General features: G+C 37.7%; 1 protein-coding gene across 2 annotated transcripts in view; it reads right to left on the bottom strand.

The window, feature by feature from the left end:
- Positions 1 to 7,036: 7,036 nt before the first annotated feature.
- Positions 7,037 to 21,354, bottom strand: part of LOC306885988 (cysteine-rich motor neuron 1 protein-like) — a 126,951-nt gene continuing 112,633 nt past the window's right edge. For both annotated transcript variants that reach the window (XM_079442830.1, XM_079442831.1), the window contains 8 exons: positions 20,207 to 20,328; positions 17,286 to 17,498; positions 16,982 to 17,197; positions 15,025 to 15,246; positions 14,706 to 14,894; positions 12,943 to 13,059; positions 11,569 to 11,756; positions 7,037 to 9,890 (listed from right to left, as the gene is read on the bottom strand). In XM_079442830.1, coding sequence (XP_079298956.1) covers positions 9,714 to 9,890; positions 11,569 to 11,756; positions 12,943 to 13,059; positions 14,706 to 14,894; positions 15,025 to 15,246; positions 16,982 to 17,197; positions 17,286 to 17,498; positions 20,207 to 20,328 — 1,444 coding nt within the window. In that variant the 3' untranslated portion in view covers positions 7,037 to 9,713. The remainder of the gene's footprint in view (positions 9,891 to 11,568; positions 11,757 to 12,942; positions 13,060 to 14,705; positions 14,895 to 15,024; positions 15,247 to 16,981; positions 17,198 to 17,285; positions 17,499 to 20,206; positions 20,329 to 21,354) is intronic.

Raw genomic sequence — 21,354 nt, 5'->3', positions numbered from 1 at the left:
AAGACAAACATTTTTTTCTTTGGAATAAGGTGCACAGATGAATACACAAGGAAGGGAAAGCGACAAGATAAGATGACTAAGAAAGTAAATATTGTTAATTTTGATTTCATGCTGGCTATAATCCTTACTAAACATTGAGGACCTACTGATGTATTATGTACTGGTGTAGAGACTCAGCTTAGCAGTCATGCTGCCTTCCTGCCTGTAATCATGTGAATGGTCTGAATACAGCAGTGTGTGAGTGTGTGTCTTGGGTTCAGGCTTCAAGCACTGGTCAGCTGATGAGAATTTGGGGTTTGAGGCACCAGGCTGTAAAGTCAGCTGAGGGTTTGGACACTGTGGGGAAGTATGTTTTTCATTCTGAGTATCGGTGTATGTCTGCAGTAAAAAGTTGCAGGACATGCATATGACACACACTTCAAATCGTTACATTTACTCCATCTCATTCACTACTGTAATATATGAGAATGAATGTACTCTGAGCACAGTAAAGCTGGGATGCTTAGACATTACTGAATGGACCCAGATTTTATATTGGACATCAGTGTCCCAATGTACCAAAATTGTTAGTTGTAGAACACAAACTAAAGTAAACATAACCAGTGTGTGAACCAGTGTTTCCTGCACCATGGCAAATGTGACCCTGGACCACAAACCAATCATAAGTAGCATGGGTATATTTGTAGCAATAGCCAACAATACATAGGTCAAAATTATCGATTTTTCTTTTGTGCCAAAACTTATTAGGATATTAAGATCATGTTCCATGAAGATATTTTGTAAATTTCCTACTGTAAAAATATCTAAACTTAATTTTTTAACAAACCATACATCAATGGAACAGTGACCGTTATGACTGGGTCACATAAATCATATTTATCCTTGAATTTGGTGTTGTATTGAATGTGATGCAATAAGACCTGGAAGGCAAAACAATGGCAAAAAGTCTTTCTATCAAGTTGTCCCCATGAGCTGCACACAGAAATACATACAACTGTACCAGTAGTCTGAAAAAAATGACAAATGTGCTGCTGTTTATGAATTAAGAATTCATAAACCAAGGGTCATATGCCCATGCCGCTGAAGATCTCAAAGGGATAGTTCACCCAAAAATGAAAATTCTGTCATTAATTACTCACCCTCATGTCTTTCCAAACCCGCAATATCTTCTTTCATCTTTGGAACACAAATTGAAATATTTTTGATGAAATCCGAGAGCTTTCTGACCCTGCATAGACAGTAACAGAAGGAAGTAAGGACATTGTTAAAATAGTCCATCAGTGGTTCAACCGTAATGTTATAAAGCTAAAAGAATACTTGTTGTACACAAAAAACAACTTTATTTTACAATTTCTTTTCTTCCGTGTCAGTCTTTGACGCATGTTCATGAGAGTATGCGTGTATACGACATTTCTCTGCTTGCAAACAAGCCGCAGCGCATCAGGGGTCTACGTTAGAACGCCGGATCCTGCATCATATATATATATCTATATATATATATATAGAGAGAGAGAGAGAGAGAGAGAGAGAGATTATACAGATATAGTTATAGTATTTTATTAATTTGCACTGAGCATTTGCATTTCTTTTGTAACCTTATCAGGTGCGTTTTGGGTCATGGCTCACCAGTTAAGAACTGGTCTGGACAGTATTCCTTTGCGTGCGTATCTAGATAATGCTGTACATTAATTCTAATAATGAATCGCTGCCATATGCACCTCCACCTCAGACGGTTCCCTCAAGCATGAACTATAACAATCAGAAGTAAATCCATATTATCCAGTCATTATAGCAATCAATAATTGAAGAGTACAATTAATATTAAAATTAATACTAATTTAATGGGGCTTAATAGAGGGAACGGCACTTGCCGCATGCTGTTTTCCAGCAGGGACTGTCAGGAATTGGCCGTTCTCCACCTTGCTGTTTCGTAGCAGCTTGTTCCATTAACATGGTGCTGCTCGGATAGAGCTGGCATTAGAGCCACAGTAAGAGGATTAGCTGATGGACATTTCTGCCATGCCTGGTCAATTATGAAAATGAAAAATGGACAAAAGGCCAGAGTTGACATACACTCCATATCACAAAACTCTACGCAAATGCCCATACACACATGGTGGCAAACAAAGAGGGTTACTGTAGGCCACCACATGGGGAAAAAAGGATTGAGCGTGACATGCTAAGCAGCAAATATGCTGTTAGAGGACATTGTCATATATTCTATTGTTTTTCTTGGCTTGGCTGGTTTCTTCATGCATGTACTGTGTTCTCATTCTGTATAAATGAAGCCGGCTGTTTGTGTCTTGTATTTGTACCTCAGCGTCATATAATAGCGAGAATTGGAGCATGAAATAAAGTCTAACAACCTGAACATCAACATTAGTGAACGCCGGAAGAACTGTTATGCATTTATGGAGTCAAGCTTCGATTTGTAATGCAACCCTTCCTTTATCAACTTGCACCTTGACTGTAAAAAACGCACAAATGTCTATGGGTCAGTACGTTGGTAAATGTCATCTGACGTCCTCTGAAATCAATCAAGTTTTCCATATATCATGCATAAATGATACAGATTAACCTCATGTGACGGTGTTGCCTCCAAAACAGCACAGATCATTCTCATGACCTTCCAACAAATATTTAATAAATGCGGTTAGACTTTGTAATGGCAGACGTTGCCAGCACGTGTCTTTAAAGGAAAATATTTAATTATTAATATTATTATTAAAACGTCTGCATAAAGCTGCATAAAAATCTTCAAAATGTATTCTTTTGTGAGTATAAAAACAGCATATGGGTTTGATGACATGAGAGTGAGTGCATTAAATGACAGATTTTTAATTTGAAAGTGAACTGTCCTTTTAAAGGGCACTACACAAGTTAAAATGCCTGTAAGTCACTGTCCCTGATGATTCTCTGCTTGTGGACAATCATATGATATAATGCGGAAAACAGGACAGCCACTAACTGGGAGTGCTGACTTCATATCCTGTCACTGCCGTCACATCCCATCATCTTCATACTCCATTTTGTTTACCACTACATTTTTGTTTTACATTTTCTCTTTAGTGCCATTCATGTGACTGTTCAGAGCAAAACTGCAGTTGACAAACCAGTATCAGCATCTTTCACAGTTCCGAAATAGCTCTCCGTCGCCCCTCTGCGGTCTGTTTGCGCAACTGCAGTTCTTATAGAGCACTAGCATCTTCTCTATAGGTGTTTGGTGATTTATTACTGATGGCAAAAGGTCCTCTAAAGTTCAACAAACACAGCCATTCTGCGCACAAGTGACATAGCAGCGACTAAAGCAGAGTAAAACATAGAAATTACGCTTTAGAGAAAAAAAAATAATGAAATGTCATTGATTTTCTAAAGGGATTTACATGGTTTAATGCAGCGTGTGAAAACTGTGTTGTGTGTGAGGACATAATGTGTTTATAATGATTCTTACGGTCAATTACGCTAACCCAAGCAGCAACGCTTTCTATCACAGAGAGCAGATATTTTGTCTATAGCCTGCATGTAGAGACACGCCATGTTTATTGCTAAATAAATTTGCCTGGTTCACTGACTGTAGGATATGAACATGATGTTTAGAGCATGTTAATGTTTTATTAAATGTGTTCAAGGAATACTTGAAAATTATGCCATCATTTACTCACCCTTTGTCGTTTTAAACCCTTGCTTCCATTTTTCTTTCATAAATGTCTCATAAAATATAATAAAAGCAGTTCATATTGCTTGTGTGTTATTTTCCAGGTGTGAAGCCATATGACAGCTTTAAGTATGCTATGTTATTATTCGCTAATAGTTATACTGGTAAGCTCAACCGCTGTGACTGGATCATTAAATATCATTACATGCACACATTTTCATCAGTTTGTGAATCCAATCAATTGAAGGGTATATTTCACCCAAAAATAAAATTCTGTCATCATTTACTCATCCTCAAGTTGTTCTGTCTGAGTTTCTTTCGTCTATTGAAAACAAAAGAAGATACTGTGTGTTGAACAATGTTGATTACCACACATTGACTTCCATAGTAAATGAAGGGCAAAATTTTCATTTTTGGGTGAACTCAAGTTCTAATTTTTATATATATATATATATATATATATATATATAAAGCAGAAAGCTTTCGGATTTCATCAAAAATATCTAAATTTGTGTTACGAAGAAGAACAAATGTCTTATGGGTTTGGAATGACAAAAGGGTGACTAATTAATGACAGAATTTTCATTTTTTTGGTGAACTATCCCTTTAACTAATACAATTCCTATAATTGCAGCAACAGCTAGGGCGGATAGTGTTTGTTTACTTTTTTTTATGATTACTCGCTTAAATTTCTAGTCAATAATAAAAAAAAACTTGGAATACCATACAAGTTGTCTACTTTTAAAAAATGTTGATGTGTTTTGTGTCCTTATGCTTGACAGGCTCAGCAAATGTTCATTTACATTTAACTGATTCATGTAAAAACTTTTTTTTTTTTCACTCATCATTTCACTAAATGTCATTTCATGCTGTCTTTGAATTTCTGAAAATGTCAAAAGATAAAAAACTATTCTTTTGACAATAATATAGCTAATTCTAACTAGATAGTTGTAGCACAGATCTTAAATATGACAAGAAACATGACAAGACTCAATTGTTTAAAAAGTATTTATTGTGCTGCAAAGAAACAAAATAATACAAGAAACTGGAAAAAAATCTGCTGTGCTACAGGAATTCTGAGTCAACTTTTCATCTACCCTTTTTATAAATCTGCAGTATCATGACCTATGTTGACATTATTATTTTTTATATGAACATTAAACACCAGTAGTATACAAACTCCAGAAGGGTTGATATTGTATGTAGAAAGAAAGAATGAGAGGGATGAGAGGGGAAACGGGGATACATTTCTAGAAGCTTCTTGGACTTCAGTTTCTTGGAACAAATAAACTTGCTTAGCATCCTTTTGAAAAACGGACATTGGTGTGCTCTCAGAAGAACCAAAATAATGAAAAAGAAAAAAGAAAGAACAAACGGACACTCTATGAAGTCTTGAGCTTTGAAACGCTCTTTGAGAGATCGACACAACGCAAATATCTGTGATCTGAGCTGCGTCCTCCGCTAAGTTCCGTTTTTCTGCTCAACAATAAATTATTAAGGTCATAGACAATATATTACATCTCTAATTCTTTTTCTCTCCAAACCTTTGTATTTTTTGTATTCAACTTTTTTTGTAAGTTTTGGCGAGTGACACTCAAGTATTTACAACAATACTTAGAGAATGCAGTAAAAAAAAAAAAAAAAAAAACAAGATTACACCCCGTAAGACCCAAATAAATGTGCAGGTCTGCCTGAATCAAATCCAGTCAGTGGTGTTCATTGGCTTTCATCCATGAACTCAAGCACAGTGGCAATGAGGAGGAAATGTTGTTTTGTGTGTGGAAATTGCATTTCAACTTGAAAGTGGGCTATGCACAGATTTCACATTGCTTATTAAATATGGATGACATCTTGCTGAAATGCTGTTAAGTTTTTTTTTGTAAAGGTGGTTGGGTCCTCCAGAGCAACGCTCTCTCCAGCGATCCATTAATGATTCTTGTTTACCCTCTCTCTGATTGGCTGTGACTGAAAGACAGGACTACAAATCAATTGTTTCACTTCCACAAACCAGAAACATGGTAAAGAATAAACAGGATTTAAGGTTCAAATCTCTGTAATTAGCCTTATATCCTCGAGAGGATATTTAAAACTTACATCTCAGTTATATCTACAAATTTATGTGCTTGAATCAAGGCTAAACCGCAACTTTGTGGTCATAACTGGACCAATTTTATAGTTAAAAAGTTCTGAAACAAACGCATTATTGTGTGAATCCTTAAAAAAAAACGTCATCTGTGTCATATTTCAGTCCAAAAAAATTATCCAAAAAATAAAAATATCTTTATACATTTACACGTAATAATTCATGACAACTTTCATGACAATTAAGCACATTTTCCATCACAACTATCATTACCGTAATGCAAAAAACGTCCTATTACGCTAACGAAAAAAAATGCAAAAAACGTCCTATTACGCTAACAAAATTTTTTTTGGGGAAAATATATAAAAAAAAATATATATACTTCTATTAATCTGCATTTAATAGACAACAAAAAAGGAATAATAATAATAATAAAAAAGTGTTCTGGAGAACGTGTGCTTAATTGTCATAAAAAAATTGTGTCTTAAAAATAGGCTGGATTTTCTTACTTCAGAATGTAATCTCATTTTATTTTTTTTCTGCATTTGATTTAGGGGTGAAATGTGACTTGGAAGTGTTTTCATGAGATTCACCAAATTACTTCTGCACAGGGTCCCACAAGGGTTTAGAAAAGCAAACAAACAAAAGAAGGGCAAACTCTGGCTACTAAAAAGATTACATAGAAAACAAACAAAACCAAAACAAGAAAGAAACACATAGGTTACTTCTCTCTATATAAAAGTGCCAAGTTGTATAGCTCTACAAAGAATATCACATATAGATAAAGATACAACCAAGACAAACTATCACAAATAACCAGGCCCGCCCATTCTCCCTCCCACTGCCCCGCCCCTTGCCCCGCCCCCTCACTTCAACAGCTTATGTCCATCAACATTCCAGTAGTTCTGACACCTGAAGGGACTCGTGACAGGAAATGATCAAACGAGAGCTTCATCGTTCAGCTGTAAGATCGCAATAGATGGCAACGAGACATTGCTTCACGTACAGAAACAAAGGCTTTGCTGCACACAAATTAATTTTTTAATCTGATCTTTAGAATTGGCTGTCCACGCTGTCTTTTGTAAATTAGATTTCTCTTGGTCTAATATTTCACACTACAAAAAACTATTTAAAAGTTGGATAAGCCAAAACGTGATTATTTTTTGCCTGTCTAAACAAAGCCAAAGTGACTCGTATGGGCCCCAAAACGTTCAACTGAGCAAAGCTCTATATGTGAAAAACGAAAGGGAAAAAATACACACAAAAATAAGCATAGAATGAGATGTTTGTCTTTCTTTCTGTATCATCATCCTCTGTGCTTTTTTAATTACCACCAAACAAGAAAGGCAATGAAATGCCTGTCATCAGTTTGCCATTATATAAATCTCTTATTTTGCTCAATCATAAATACATTCATTAGGAAAATGAACTAAGAACCTTACCGATGAAGAGAAGCCATGTCTGCGTACATGTGCGTTTGTGTGTGCGCACTCGTACGTACATGCGAACACATATACATACACACATACATATACACTCACATAATATTTCAGGTCTTTTCATTTTAGCAATAATATGTACATAAATGTTCCTATAATAGCTTTGGATTTTTGAAGCCAAATTCGTTCTCAGCTAGAAAACCAGAACACAAAGGTGCCTCAGTAACGTTTCAAAGCTTCCAGAAAAGGAGGCAGTTTCGTGAACAGTACAAATAAAGAAAACATTTAACCAAAAACAGTATACGTTTCTCTCAGATCCCCTACCAAAAGTAATTCGATCATTCTTTAGACCTCATTCACAAAACGCTGGCACAATTTTTGTGTAAATCGCTTGTAAAACCATTTTCTCAAACTCTAGACAATTTGCAACTTTTTGCGTCAATTCTACGTAGAATTACTAGTAATAATTTGTACGACTATTACCAATGTAACTTTCAGATTGGTGTAAATTGTTAGTAAAAACATTTGTAAATTTTTGATAACTTAGAACTTTCAATTCAGAACAATCATAAGACCAAGAGTTTACAACTCTTTTGTGTAAATTATTCACGGAACTAATAATATTAAGAAATCAGTTATAAGATTGATCTTAGGTAAATTGCTATCAATTTAGTTTTTGTGTATACATTTTTTTTTCTTTCTATGAAACGGCATAAGAAGGGTTATAAAATGGATAGTTCTAGTCCTTGATTCTGATTGGTTGAGGCACGTTCAAAGCTGTTGTAAATTACTCTACAAACATACACCTCTTTGTTTCTGCGTCTGTGTCTTGCTCGGCAACCACTTTGTTTGGCGGAAGAATGTTTTTATTGATATCATTACATTTTATTTGCTTTGTTTTATTATGTGAAGTCTTACTACGCATATGGACTAACTGTTTACTAAAAGCAATAAGCCCCGTGAAACCGTGGTTTACAGTGAATTGATAACAGCTAAGGGGCATTGTTAGGCAGGGAAATCAGCGAAGTTTGAAACTCACTCACTCTGTGTACTGCGTTTAATTTTCAAATGCATTCACAACAAAGTATATCAATATAAATGTCCTATATCTCATTTGAAAATATATCGATATACCTTATAATTTCTAAATGTGTTCCACACACATGCAGTGATTAAAATGTGCACTGATCCAATAGACCCGTACTGAACATTTTGTGTGTACCGTTACACCCCTAGTTAGAAATTCACACAAACATTCCTACATTTTTTGAAACATACAAATGTTTTACAAGCGATTTAGACAAAAAAAAAAAAACATTTTTTTCGGGAACAAGGCCCTTTGATTCGGTTTTCTTGGTAAATGTTTCTTAAAAATGAAAACAATCCTCACTACTGGCTTTCATCCCTACAAAATGAGGTTTAAAGAATCAAAGCAAAAAAAGCAGCATTTGTAAAGCATAGCCTCAAATCCAAACCACTATAGCTATGTTCCTGCATCTCGCTTCACAATCCTCGGATTCGTTTCAGGAAAATATATATTTGCTAGGAGTGTCAATCTGCCCTTAGTTGTGGGAGAAAGAGCAAATGGTGTTTGTATGATTAAATGGGAAAACGCTCGTACATATAAGCAGAAATACAACATAGAGACCCCACACATCCATTAACAGGAAGAACGCATGTCCACAGAGCAGTTTACTCTGCTTTCCTCCTTTTGTCTTTAAAAGAGAAAAAAATGGCCAAACTCACCCACAACACTGGGGAAATCACAATTTTACAGTAGCATCTTCTACAAAAATGCATCTGTTGCAACAACAGATTTTCTTTCGACTGATTTTCCCTCTTTTTTCCCTCTACCCATCTCTCTGCTGTGCTCCGTACATAGTCCAGCGCCTCCTTTGTCTCGGGGAAGTGAACGTCCCTCCTCGGCCTCTCGCCCGATCGGGGCATATCAGATTTCGTAGACAGAGAAGCTTTGGTTCAGCGTTAAGTGTTCACACAAGCACTTGTGTCAAAAATGTATCACTCCTAAAATAATTTCTCTTTTCCAACAGAAAAAGTTAGGAATGCAGGAAAAATATTTTTGAAAACAAACAAACAAAAACACCCCAGTTTTCCTAATCCCAAAAACGTTCATTTGACTTCACGACTACCTTCAACTTGTGCCTGAACATCCACGAAATCTCACGCTTACATACAAAAGATGCTCAACCTGCCATACCTCTGATTCACAAAAATATTCTGGAAGAGTCCTCTCCAATTTAACAATCACACTCCATAATGGTTCAGTTACATAGGTGCTGCTTCCATCTCCTGGTGTCGACGTGTGATATATTTTTTCCATTTGCTTGGAGTGACTTATGTGAATATTATAATTGTTATTCGGTATGAGGGTCTCTTCTCTGACCACTTGGTTTGGTGGTTTTGTCCGTCTCTACAGTTGTTTAGTAGGTGTCCATGTCCCGCAAAAGGTTTGGCAGCTGAACACGGGCTCAGTCTCTCTCTTTCTCGTTCACTCACTCTCTCTCTCTCCTGTGTCTCACGCAGTCTGGTAGAAGTTGTCAGCTTGCAGGTTGTTGTGTTTCTGCATGCTGTAGTAACCGCTGTATCTTGAGTCAGGATCTGCAATGCGGAGCATGCGTTGGGAACTGTCCACCTGGACCTTTGTCCCCTTCTGGCAGTCCACATACACCAGCTGGCTATTGAGACACGTAGGCTATACAGGACAAAAAAAATACAGTGAGTCTTGGACCATGGAGAGAATTTTCTCATGCTTGTGCAACTAAATTCTGGAATACACTACACAACTTTTGCCTAGATTTTTGTTCCAATTTGAAGTCGTGTGGAGCCCATGCTGGGTGACAGATTTCACAGAAAATTGCATATTTATTATATAAAGGGCACAGACATTTTTAATTTGTCATGCATCTCCTGGCAATGAGGTGCATGTTTCTGCACAAGTTTGTTATGTTTGGACAGATTTGAAAGTCTGGTAGTATGTGACCCTCATTTAGTGTATAATGCCGTGTTTCTCTGTAACCATTTATGGTAACACTTTATTTCGATAGTCCACTTTAGACATTTTACTAATAGTAAGTAACTTTGCAACTGCAGGTCAACTAGCAGTCATTAGAGTATTAGTAGACTGTCTGCTTAATATCTTCTAACACTTTATTTTGATGGGTCCACAACATACAACACACTGACTATGAGAAACTTTTCAAGTATATGTCAACTTATTCTATCAAACCTAAACCTAAACCTAACCTAGTAGCTGCAAATTAATGAGAATTAGTTGTCATGTAGTTGACATGTAGTTACAAAGTTACTTATAGTTAGTAGAATGTCTAAAGGGGACTATAAAAATAAAGTGTAACCCCATTTACAAAGTCAGCAAAAGTATGATGCCTAGTGCTTTCAAATCTGTTCCAATTATAAAAGTTGGTACCATTTTTGGTAATTAATATAAATATTCTAATCTTAAAAAACCCATAATAATGCAATTCTGCATCCTGTTTGGTGTGTTAATTCAAAATGTGATTGTATCCTTTAGGGGTGGGCGATATGAGCAAAATAATATATCACAACATGAGTAATTTTATTTCACAGTAACAAAATATATATATATATATATATAGTTATTTTTGCTTTAAATAAGGTCTTTATGATATCAACATTTTGATGCCATAGAAATGTCATAATTCTTGTCTTTAGTGAGCTGTATTAGTTTTTTGTATTATTGAAAGTGGTGACAAGTAAACAGTCATAACAGAATAAAATAAGAATAAGAAACTAATCAAACAATAGGACAAAAAAAACAAATAAATAAGAAATGCTACATACATTGTACAAGTAATCGAATGTATAAAACACTGCATAGTCTTCACTGTGTAAATTAAAGTTACAAAAGTGATTTAGTCAAGAGCAGTGAGAGATTTTCTTTCTTTTGTTGTTTGATTAACACAAATGACTAAGAGCTGCCTGGATCCAATAAACTGTTACACATGTGTTTTTCTTTTCAATTGCTTTCACTTAAAACCTAAATTACAGTTACGAGGATACTTGCAAAGATGGGCATTTTGGCAAAAATAACTCCGTTCAATACTCCCACACTCTATGAGCATTGTCTTTACTTGTGTGCACCTCTCTGACAGCGCAGTCTCTCAGACAGCCCTTGCATATAGCGAAAATTAGTTTTCTTTCGCTGCTGACTGTGTTTTTTGTGACCGCGTAGCACAGCAACGTCACGTGAGTGTATAACCTTGATAGTGACAATAGTGCAAAATCTCTACCAGTTGGCAAAAGTTCTACCGATTAATTGTGTCTCCCAGTATATCGCCCCCCCCCTCCCCTCCCAGTATCCATGTAGCAAACTGGGACATATAGGCAGGTACCTTATTGGGTGTGCGGTAGCAAGGCACAGGGATCCACTGCTTACGTTGATTGACCAAAAGCAGGGCGGCGATTGTGAGCATCATCATTAGGATGGGCAATGCCACCCAGGCCCAGTGCAGACCAGCATCCTTACTGGGCAATGGTGTCTTGCCGTCTAGGTAGGGCATCTGCAGACTTCCGAAGTTACCTGGAACAACCCACAACACACCTGTTGGCACATTTTGCACCTGATAGCCGTGAATCATTGAGCAGTGACTCATTGGGGCGATGTAGAACAATTCAGAATTGAATCATGCCATATGAAATGCAAACTGGGCTTGATTGTAAAAGCAGGTAATGTCAGACATCCATGTCAGCAATTAAGGCAAATGCCAGAGTCTTGACAGACAGACACCCACTCACATCAGCCTTAACAAAACAACACATGGAAAATCAAGAAGAAATTACAGATTGCTAACAGGGAAAATCAAAAGAAACAAACAGCCAGCTTTGTGAAAGTGAAGTTTGATTAAGATTACTTCAGAAGTTACAGAATTGTCTCGCTAATATTCTACCACAAGCACATGAAATTGCTCAATGGAATGAAATCAGGAGAAATCCTAGTTAGCTATAAACATGCGAACAGCTTAAAGGGATAGTTCACTCAAAAATGAAAATTTGATGTTTATCGGCTTACACCCAGGACATCCATGATGTAGGTGACTTTGTTTCTTCAGTAGAACACAAACGAAGATTTTTAACTCAAACCGTTACAGTCTGTCAGTCATATAATGGCAGTCAATGGGACCCACGGCTTTGAGAGTAAAAAAAAATCCATACACAGACATAACCAAATTAAACCCTGTGGCTCATGACGAGACATTGCGGTCTTAAGACAGGAAACAATCGGTCTGTGCAAGAAACTGAACAGCATTTATGTAATTTTTTAACTATGATCCACGACAATGTCCAACTGTCCTGAGCGCGTTCACAACATCCACGCGTGACGCGTCAGCGTGCTCTGGCATAGTAGATCCATGCGTTGTGCAGGTAAATCCTCACTCCCCTGATCTCTAGAGGACTGATGCTAGAGGCCATGGCCTTTAGGCCCCTTGGTTACCTCCCACGCCAGAGGCCGCGGTTCGAATCCAGCTCGGAGCGAGGCAGAGTAGGACCGCAGCATATATGTCACTCATTGTTTAGATCGCTTCCGCGCATGCGTCTACTATGCTACTAACACGCTCAGGACAGTTGGACATTGTGGTGGATCAGAGGTAAAAATTTATATAAATACTGTTCAGTTTCTTGCACAGACCTCAGTGTATCGTCACGGGCCACAGGGTTTAATTTGGTTTTGTCTGTGTATATTTTTTTTATACTACTCTTGTACGTACCTCTGAATTGTGGCATAATATCGTTTTCGCTATGAGTCGGCCAGGCTGGTTGATGTCTGTGCTTGTCTCCTCGTTGGTCTGTCTTCTCGATAGGCACATTTGTGGGAGCGTAACTTTCTGTAATTAAAATATCAGAGACACAGGGACACAAAGAGAGAAGAACAGCGTGTTACAGAAAAACACACACCAAAGCACATAATACAAATCGTAACTACATTAAGAGGAGTTGAGAAGTGCCCACTCAGAACAAACAAGATTCGGGTCAGAGTGAAATTGCGGGCCGCAGGCTAATTAAAAGTTAATCTTCAGAGCTGCGTCTCTGAGTGGGAAAGCACCAAAGGGTGAGTGATTACCCAGAGTGCACACGACACCACTCTCAACCCCCTCATTGATCCAGAGCCAAGTGACACAGCAATAAAGAGGGCCGTGATCAATGAAATTATCTCCCAAATGCAAAGAGAGCTAATTTAGCCTCTGTCTGGCTTCGACTTAATCAATCCTTTTAAATGATTAATCTCAACGAGTCCGTATTTAGACGAAAGACCCATTCAATTAGAGAGAAGGTTCTAAGTAAACACTGCTTTATGAGAGCCAGACAGAGAGAGAGACAACGAGATTAAGAGAGAGCGTCAAAAAGAGAGAGAGACGTGTGACAGAGCTACAGAGACCAAGACTGCAGGGTACTTGGATCAGTGATATTGCCATTTATTCTAGTCATTGTGAAGTAGTCTATAGCTACTTTTCCATCCACTTCAATTTATGTGGGGCAAAATGCAAACCAGATTGCAAATAATTTTTAATAATAATAATTGCAGAATTTAACTCCAGTAGTGGGCTGTACATTAGAATTAAATGGAATATTAAACGGCAAACAGTAGGACACGGTTTGATTTTATCCATCAGGATTTAATTGGGGTGAAACGGGGTTTTATTGGTTTTCCCCACCGCTATGGCCTTGATTACGTCAGCAGAGAAATAAAACCGTTTTAAAGCCAAACAAAGTAATTTCTATGCTTCATTTTTTATTTTACAAAAACAAACCTACAGTTTTATATATTTATTTAATATTTTACATGAAACAAGATTTTATATAAAATTATAATGTTTCTAATAATTATAATGATCCATTTTACTACAAATATAGTAAAATGATAAATTATTATAAATATGTATTATCTTATAATCATCATTTATTATTAGTTAAATAATAATAGAATTATTATAACTCATTTGACAGATTCCTATTATTTAACTATTATTTTTTTATTCATTCTAGCACTTATTTCAGTTAGTTGTCAAGGCCAAATTTCTAATTCCCATTTAAGGTTTTCATCTAATATTTGTTTTATAATCATTCATGTAATATTTAGTTTTTTAAGCTCATTTGGACATTTGGAGTTCAGTGTCTGCTTAAAATAGAGATCCAAAAAGTATTTGGATCTAAATTAAGGAAAGACATCACAAACACAATTTTCAAATTGCTAAATATTTTACAGAGAGCTAAATGTTTCATTAAAACGCATTTGTTAGCTAAGAAAATTGACACTAGTTCTGATAAAGATTGTACATTGTTTGTGATGCCCCCTGGTTAAATATTTTAACCATGCTAAGAAACTCAGACATTTAATCCTCTAAATACTTTAGGAGGCTTTGTGTAGCATATCTGTTTAGCCATGTATTTGCATTGCAGATTCACTGTCTCTCATTCTGTTCTACTCATCTGATGTAATCTCCATGTGAACATACAGCACATAAATCCTGACCTGGACACATGGGGCAGCAGCTGCTCTCCACGGTGACCGGCTGATGGCAGGGTAAGACAGGACAGCTGACAGTCGAGCAGAGGGTCTGGCCTTGCAGGCAATAGCAGTGAGTGCAGCTGTCAATGTCCCATCGCTCCTCATCCATGTACGTCTTCCCGTTGAAATGACACACGGCCCTCGGCGTGGCATCTGGTGAAGAGGTGGGAGAGACGCTTGGTCATAGCTGTGTCATTAACACCCACATATGATCAGAAGGCAACTTAACATGGCTGTCTGATCAGGGGCAATACGATCTTCAGCTGTGCACAGATTCACATACCAAGACAGTATGGGCAACACTGGCCCTTCCTTAGCACGGGCCGGGCACAGTTGACTGGTGGGCAGGACTCAGAGAAGCAGCTGATGGCTCCATCTAGACACACGCAGCTGGAGCAGACGTTGGGCTTCCAGGACTCAGCGGCCAAGAAGATATCACCATCCTCATTCCTGCAGTAGTTGGGCATGCTGTCATTACTGGGCGTCTGAGGGGTAACTGGATCATCTGAAACAAGGGATACATATAAATGGATTTCTATCATGACAACTCTCTGAATATTTTAGCACGGTAAAAGGATGAGACAATGTTCATGTATTTGGTCTTGGCTAAATAGATCTGCAATGCTGCTAAATTGCGGCTGTTGGTTATTGCTGTTGTTGTAGATTATTGCTGCTGCTGCAAAGCAAGTACAGGAACATGTTACTTGCAATACATACGGTGATACAGTGCTCTGAGTATTTAAAACATACTGCTGCTGCACAAATAGCATATAAAACAACCCCTAGCAGCAGGTGGAGCTGGGGAAGGAGGAGGGTTTCAGAGAAACTCTGAAGCGTGCTGTGAAATGCTCTAGTGAATGCTAACCAACCATTTAAATGCAGCAAGCTCATTGGCTGCGTATGCAACATGAACCAATCAGCTTGTGCCAAGTAGCTTAAAGCCTGGAATACACTACATGATTTTTGCCCTGATTTTCCACCGATTTCAGTCTGGAGAAGTCGACGCTAGTTACCGAAAGTCAAAGCCAATCTGCAGATTTGAGTTGACAGATTCCATAGAAAATTGCATAGTGTACGATGGTCACAGACTTCAGACTCTAAATCCACCCAGCCGGAGGATATCAAACATCTTTGATATTTTCTCCTAGAAACAAGGTGCACGTTTCACTTGAGTTTGTTGTCATCAGTACGACTTCAAAGTCTGCTAGTGTATCATCCTCAGTTGTGTAGTGTATGATGTCCAGTTTTCCTCGGTCACTAAAAAAGTCGGTAAGTGTATGATGCCTAGTGTTTTAAAAACCTGTTCAGATTTTAAAAGTCATGTAATGTAATCCAGCCTTAATGCTGTGAATATCATTAGTTAGCATTAACGAACCACCAGCCTGCACCATCGAGTTTAATGATGACAGAACTATAAAGACTTTTTTTCTTTAAATCCTTAGATCCTTCACAATAAGACCAAAAATGTATTAAGTAAACAGTTTTGATGTTGACTTCAGTGACATCCAGTTTATAAGCTAAAATGAAACTGACAGTCTACGAATTTCTAATAGTCTCCAATTAAGCATGTGACACTACATCTTTGAATTCAAGCTTTGAAATTTGCTAATAAGTTCACCATATTTCTCTGGGGCTGTATTTGATCCATATTATAGTGAGCGTTAAAAAGTTGAGTAGTTTCTCTTGTAACTAAAGAGCAGAATGTCAACATACTTTGACTAAAACACAAATGACTCAAAAACATAAATATTCATAGCAACTCAAACAATCCAATCTTGAAAAACAAATCTTTCATTTAGAAAACCAAAAATGATTTCAGCGGTGTGGAGAACATTTAAAAGAGCAGAGTTATAGTTGAAACATTCTCTGAAATGTGCATCATTCTATTCTTCTGTCATCCTTTTGGCTCAGACTGTTGATCATGTACTCCAGCGCCCATGCAGTATTCATCATTTCCACCAAACACATGCATTATACACGTTCACATTTTGTTAACTTTTCTCCCGTTGAAGGTGTCTCACGCCTCTATGCTCTAAAAGTCCTTACAATAATGAATCTTTTAAAAAAAATTATGTTTTTCCGCCTCCCTTGACTGTACTCCTACAAGATCCAGATATCACAGCTACTTTGGCTTCTCCATGATCTTCAAGTTTTCACAACATGCTTAAAAGTTAAAGTTTTGGTAAGTTAGAGCAGGCCTGTCAATGCTTTTCAAATATAATATTTTGTTGACAGCGCACCTGGACAGTGAGGGCAGCAGGAATCCTGCGTTCTGATTGGACTGTGGCAGAGCAGGGGCGGGCACACCTCTGTCTCACAGAGTACACGGCCACTGTGGCAGGTGCACTGAGTGCAGGAGTCAATGTTCCACGTCTCTCCCTCCACAAAGTACTCTCCACCTGGAGCCAAACACACGGATGCCTCGCTGAGCTCCGGCTTATGGGAACTGGACTCTTCTGAAAGAGATAAATAGTTTAACATGTAAAATCCATCTTGACGTATCAAAGCAGATCGTAATGCAAGTATGTTGCAGTATTGGCTCACCTGGACAGGTGGGGCAGCAGTGGCCGGGTCGGATGGTGGGGTTATCACAGGGGGGAACCGGGCAAGAAATAAGCGCACACATTTCTCTCCCAGCATGGCAATAACAGTCCCTGCATCCGTCATGCCAGCTCTGCCCGTTCTCGTGCCTGCGGCCATCCATAGACAAGCAGGAGCCCAGTTTCACTGCTGGAGCCACAGATGATGAGCTCTGATCTACACGGAGAAACCAATGAATGAACAATAAACACATCAACTGAAAAAAGAAAGCATCGACTCTGACCAGCCTAAACCAGTCGTCAGTAATTCGAATCCCACTTCTATAACAGCTACACGTCACGGGGTAACACATTTGCATAATGCCCGCCTATGAGCTACACAGCAACTAGAACCGCCCTCAAACACTGTAGCTTGTTCGTCATGCCGAGAAGACGCTGTGTCCCATGCTGTGAAAGTAAATTAATTTTGTTTTCACTTCTGAAAGGTGAGGCTGCAAAGAATCAGTAGTTAAAATATTTTTTCCCCACAGTACCACAGCAGTAAAACCACAATCTTTGTTGTATTCCCGTCATTTTACTGACGACTGCTTCTCTAATCGCTGTGAATTCAATCACAAAACACTTGCTCTTGAAAGATGGCTTAATACTCAGTTTATTTGGACCAGCTGGCTCCACTGAATCACAACTTGTAAGTATACTACATAAATGATAACATTTTAAATTTTTTCTATCGAGCATTTAAAATATGGTACTATGGCAATGGGCATATCATTTCCGACAACCACTGTGTGCGGTAGATCAATCACAACATCTGACCAATCAGAGCAGAGTAGGCTCACGGAAAGGAGGGGTTTAGAGAGACTGAATCTTAGAACTGCTTTGAACGAATCGTTTGAGAATTGTTGGAAAATGAGGTGATATTAAATACATATTTTGAGAAAACTAAAGCATTTATTGACTTTACATGCAGTTATACCTGTAGGAGACTCCCAAAACAATATGAGGAACCCGTCTAAAAACCTGTGTAAAAATGTCATTATATGGCCACTTTAACTAACAATAATGAGAATATACCACGTTAATTTATTTGATTTTTAAACAAAACAAACTACTTTTGTGATTTATTTTTTCAAAAAACCCCCAAAAACTATCAGTGTTGTTTCACAAAGCTGTTTCACTCATATATATATATATATACCACAAAAGGGAGGAAAAGACAATCACTTTTTCCGTTTCTTGCTAAATTTAACATTATCATCAAAAACCATGATACCGTAAACCACAATCTATTAAATACAAGTTCACTTGGAATGAGGATAAACAATTTGAATTATTGACTACTGAGAACATAAAAACAAGAGATCAACTGCTTTGTGCTAAAAGCAGACCACAATTTGAAATGATCAAACTGATTTTTATTTTCGACACACCGTAAAAATGTGTTTATATAGTCTGGTCTGGATGGATTCTTTGGCATATTAATAGCGAAACAGGAAAGCCAGAGGATTCCCTGAATCATTTTTACATTTATATTCCAGACATTTGACCTCTTCAGTGAAACATCTTCACCGGCTGCACCACAGACAGCATGAATTGACAAAATATGCAAGTGATTCCTTGCACGCCCCAAACCCCAGAGCACAAAACATTCTCAAATCTCATTCTATCTGCCAAGAGCGTCACCTCTCACTGCCTCTCCATAACAGCGGCAGGGCTCCAGCCAGGCCCCAGTCAATCTCACAGAACCATTTCACATTGATTAAAATCCTGTCTGGGTGATATGTGGAGGATGCACGCTTTCAAAAATTCAACGCGAGGGAGATTAAAAAAGGGTCTTTTTCCTTGCTTTCTCGTCTCATTAAACGAACCGAGCTTGTGAATATTTCACGTGCCAGCTTCATTATTGAATGAATCAAACGAGAACACAAGAGTCATATAAATAATGGAGGGCTGTGAGTAAATGTGGGCCCGGCTTTTGTATATACAACAGGTGGCCCTCAAAATAAATGGAAAATATGGGGAGGGGGGATGAGTCATGCTGGAGACCCTGGTCTCCTGAATTGGAGGCCCAGCAGTCCTCTGTGTGCACATGGCTCACACTTGGAAATTAAAGGAATAACACCTCAGCATATCGATTCAGCTATATGGGGCCAATGTAGCACTACATCACCTCTGGACATGAAAAACAAGAGCTTTTGAGTTATATTACGTAGATTTTTAAATATAAATGACTTAAATTGTATTTTATTTAAAAAATTTTAAATGGGAAAAAAATATTTGATCCGTGTTAGCTGTCTACTTCAAGGGCATTTGAACAGATTTCGCTTATGTATTAAAGCAATAAGCTGCAGTTATTTTACCTCGGATAAGGGGTGTTCATGTGTCTATAAAACACATGGCCTAGAGTATCTTATTGTGTTTGTAAAATTGCCACAGTATTATAATTCAAGTGACCAATATGTAATATATATATGTAATTCTTAATTATATTAATCAGAATAAACTTATACAGTTCATTCCAATGTTGTTGTAGTTAAAACTACAATTTTTTTTGCTTAAATAGTTAATTAAAATAAGATGAACAACTTAGAAATGGAAGTACTAAAATGACTAATACTATAACTGAAATAAAAATTCAATTATCTGAATAGCCAAAGTTAAATAAAAAAAAAAAAAGCAAAAAGCACATACCAAAATTAGTAAAATGTATGATATAAATATTCAAATAAAAGCTAGTTCAAAATATTTCTAAATTGGTGCTTAAACATAGAATTCAAAATATGTGCATTTACAGGCGTACATTTTTTAAATCAGCTTTCTAATTTGGAAATATCAAGTTTTTATGATAAATGTAACAGTCAAGCTGTAGTTAAACTAGATAATACAAAATCACCAGTTCTGTAAAAAGGCAAAACAGTGACTTACCTCTACACTGGCAAATCAGACAACCCAACTCATCATGCTGGAAGCCCATTGGACAGGACTTGTCACATGGCAGTTCAGGGCATTTCTTACAACGGCAGGTGTCACAGCCATGCTTGTTCTTACTGGTAACAAAAAACGAGATGGGGAGAAAGAACAAGAAAGCTTAAAAAAAATTCATACAAACATACATTCTTAATGCAGTGAGTTTTACCTTATTTAAAAAATAAATACAAAGTTTTGTCATGAAAGTCTAGATAGCACATACTGATAGCTTCTAACTCAATGTGATGTAATAATTATTCACACAGCCCAGCTGGTTGGTTTCTTTTTACATCAGCAGCCAATGAGCTTGCTGCTCAAAATTTAAATACTTGGCTAGTGTTTGCTCTAGCAAACCTTCACCTTCCCCAGCTCCACCTGGATAGATCCACTCCGGGGTAATTTCATGCAAGTTATCTACGAGGGTTAATTTAGCTATATTATATGTGCAGCAGCAGTATTTCTTACATGCTCACAGCAGCATGTCTGTGGATGTATTGGTCATAGCAAGTCTTGTTGTACTTGTTCTGCCGCAGCAGTAGTGTAGCAGATCTTTTCCGCCAAGACCAAACACATTAACACTGTCATGTACACTCACCTAAAGGATTATTAGGAACACCATACTAATACTGTGTTTGACCCCCTTTCGCCTTCAGAACTGCCTTAATTCTACGTGGCATTGATTCAACAAGGTGCTGAAAGCATTCTTTAGAAATGTTGGCCCATATTGATAGGATAGCATCTTGCAGTTGATGGAGATTTGTGGGATGCACATCCAGGGCACGAAGCTCCCGTTCCACCACATCCCAAAGATGCTCTATTGGGTTGAGATCTGGTGACTGTGGGGGCCATTTTAGTACAGTGAACTCATTGTCATTTTCAAGAAACCAATTTGAAATGATTCGAGCTTTGTGACATGGTGCCAGTGATGGGGACTCGAGTTTGAGACTCGGACTCGAGTGCGACTTAAGTCGCACACACAGTGACTTCAGACTCGACTTGAGACTCGTCCTCGAAAGACTTCAGACTCGACTCGGACTCGAGCTGCGGGACTCGTGAACAATGTTTATTTTTAGGAATGATGAGCTCGCTGTTATTCCCCTCCCTCC

This window comes from Barbus barbus (genome assembly GCF_936440315.1).
Source record: "Barbus barbus genome assembly, chromosome: 20".
Classification (NCBI taxonomy): Eukaryota; Metazoa; Chordata; class Actinopteri; order Cypriniformes; family Cyprinidae; genus Barbus; species Barbus barbus.
Note: the sequence above shows the minus strand (reverse complement) of the source record. Positions and strands in the feature narration are given on the sequence as shown.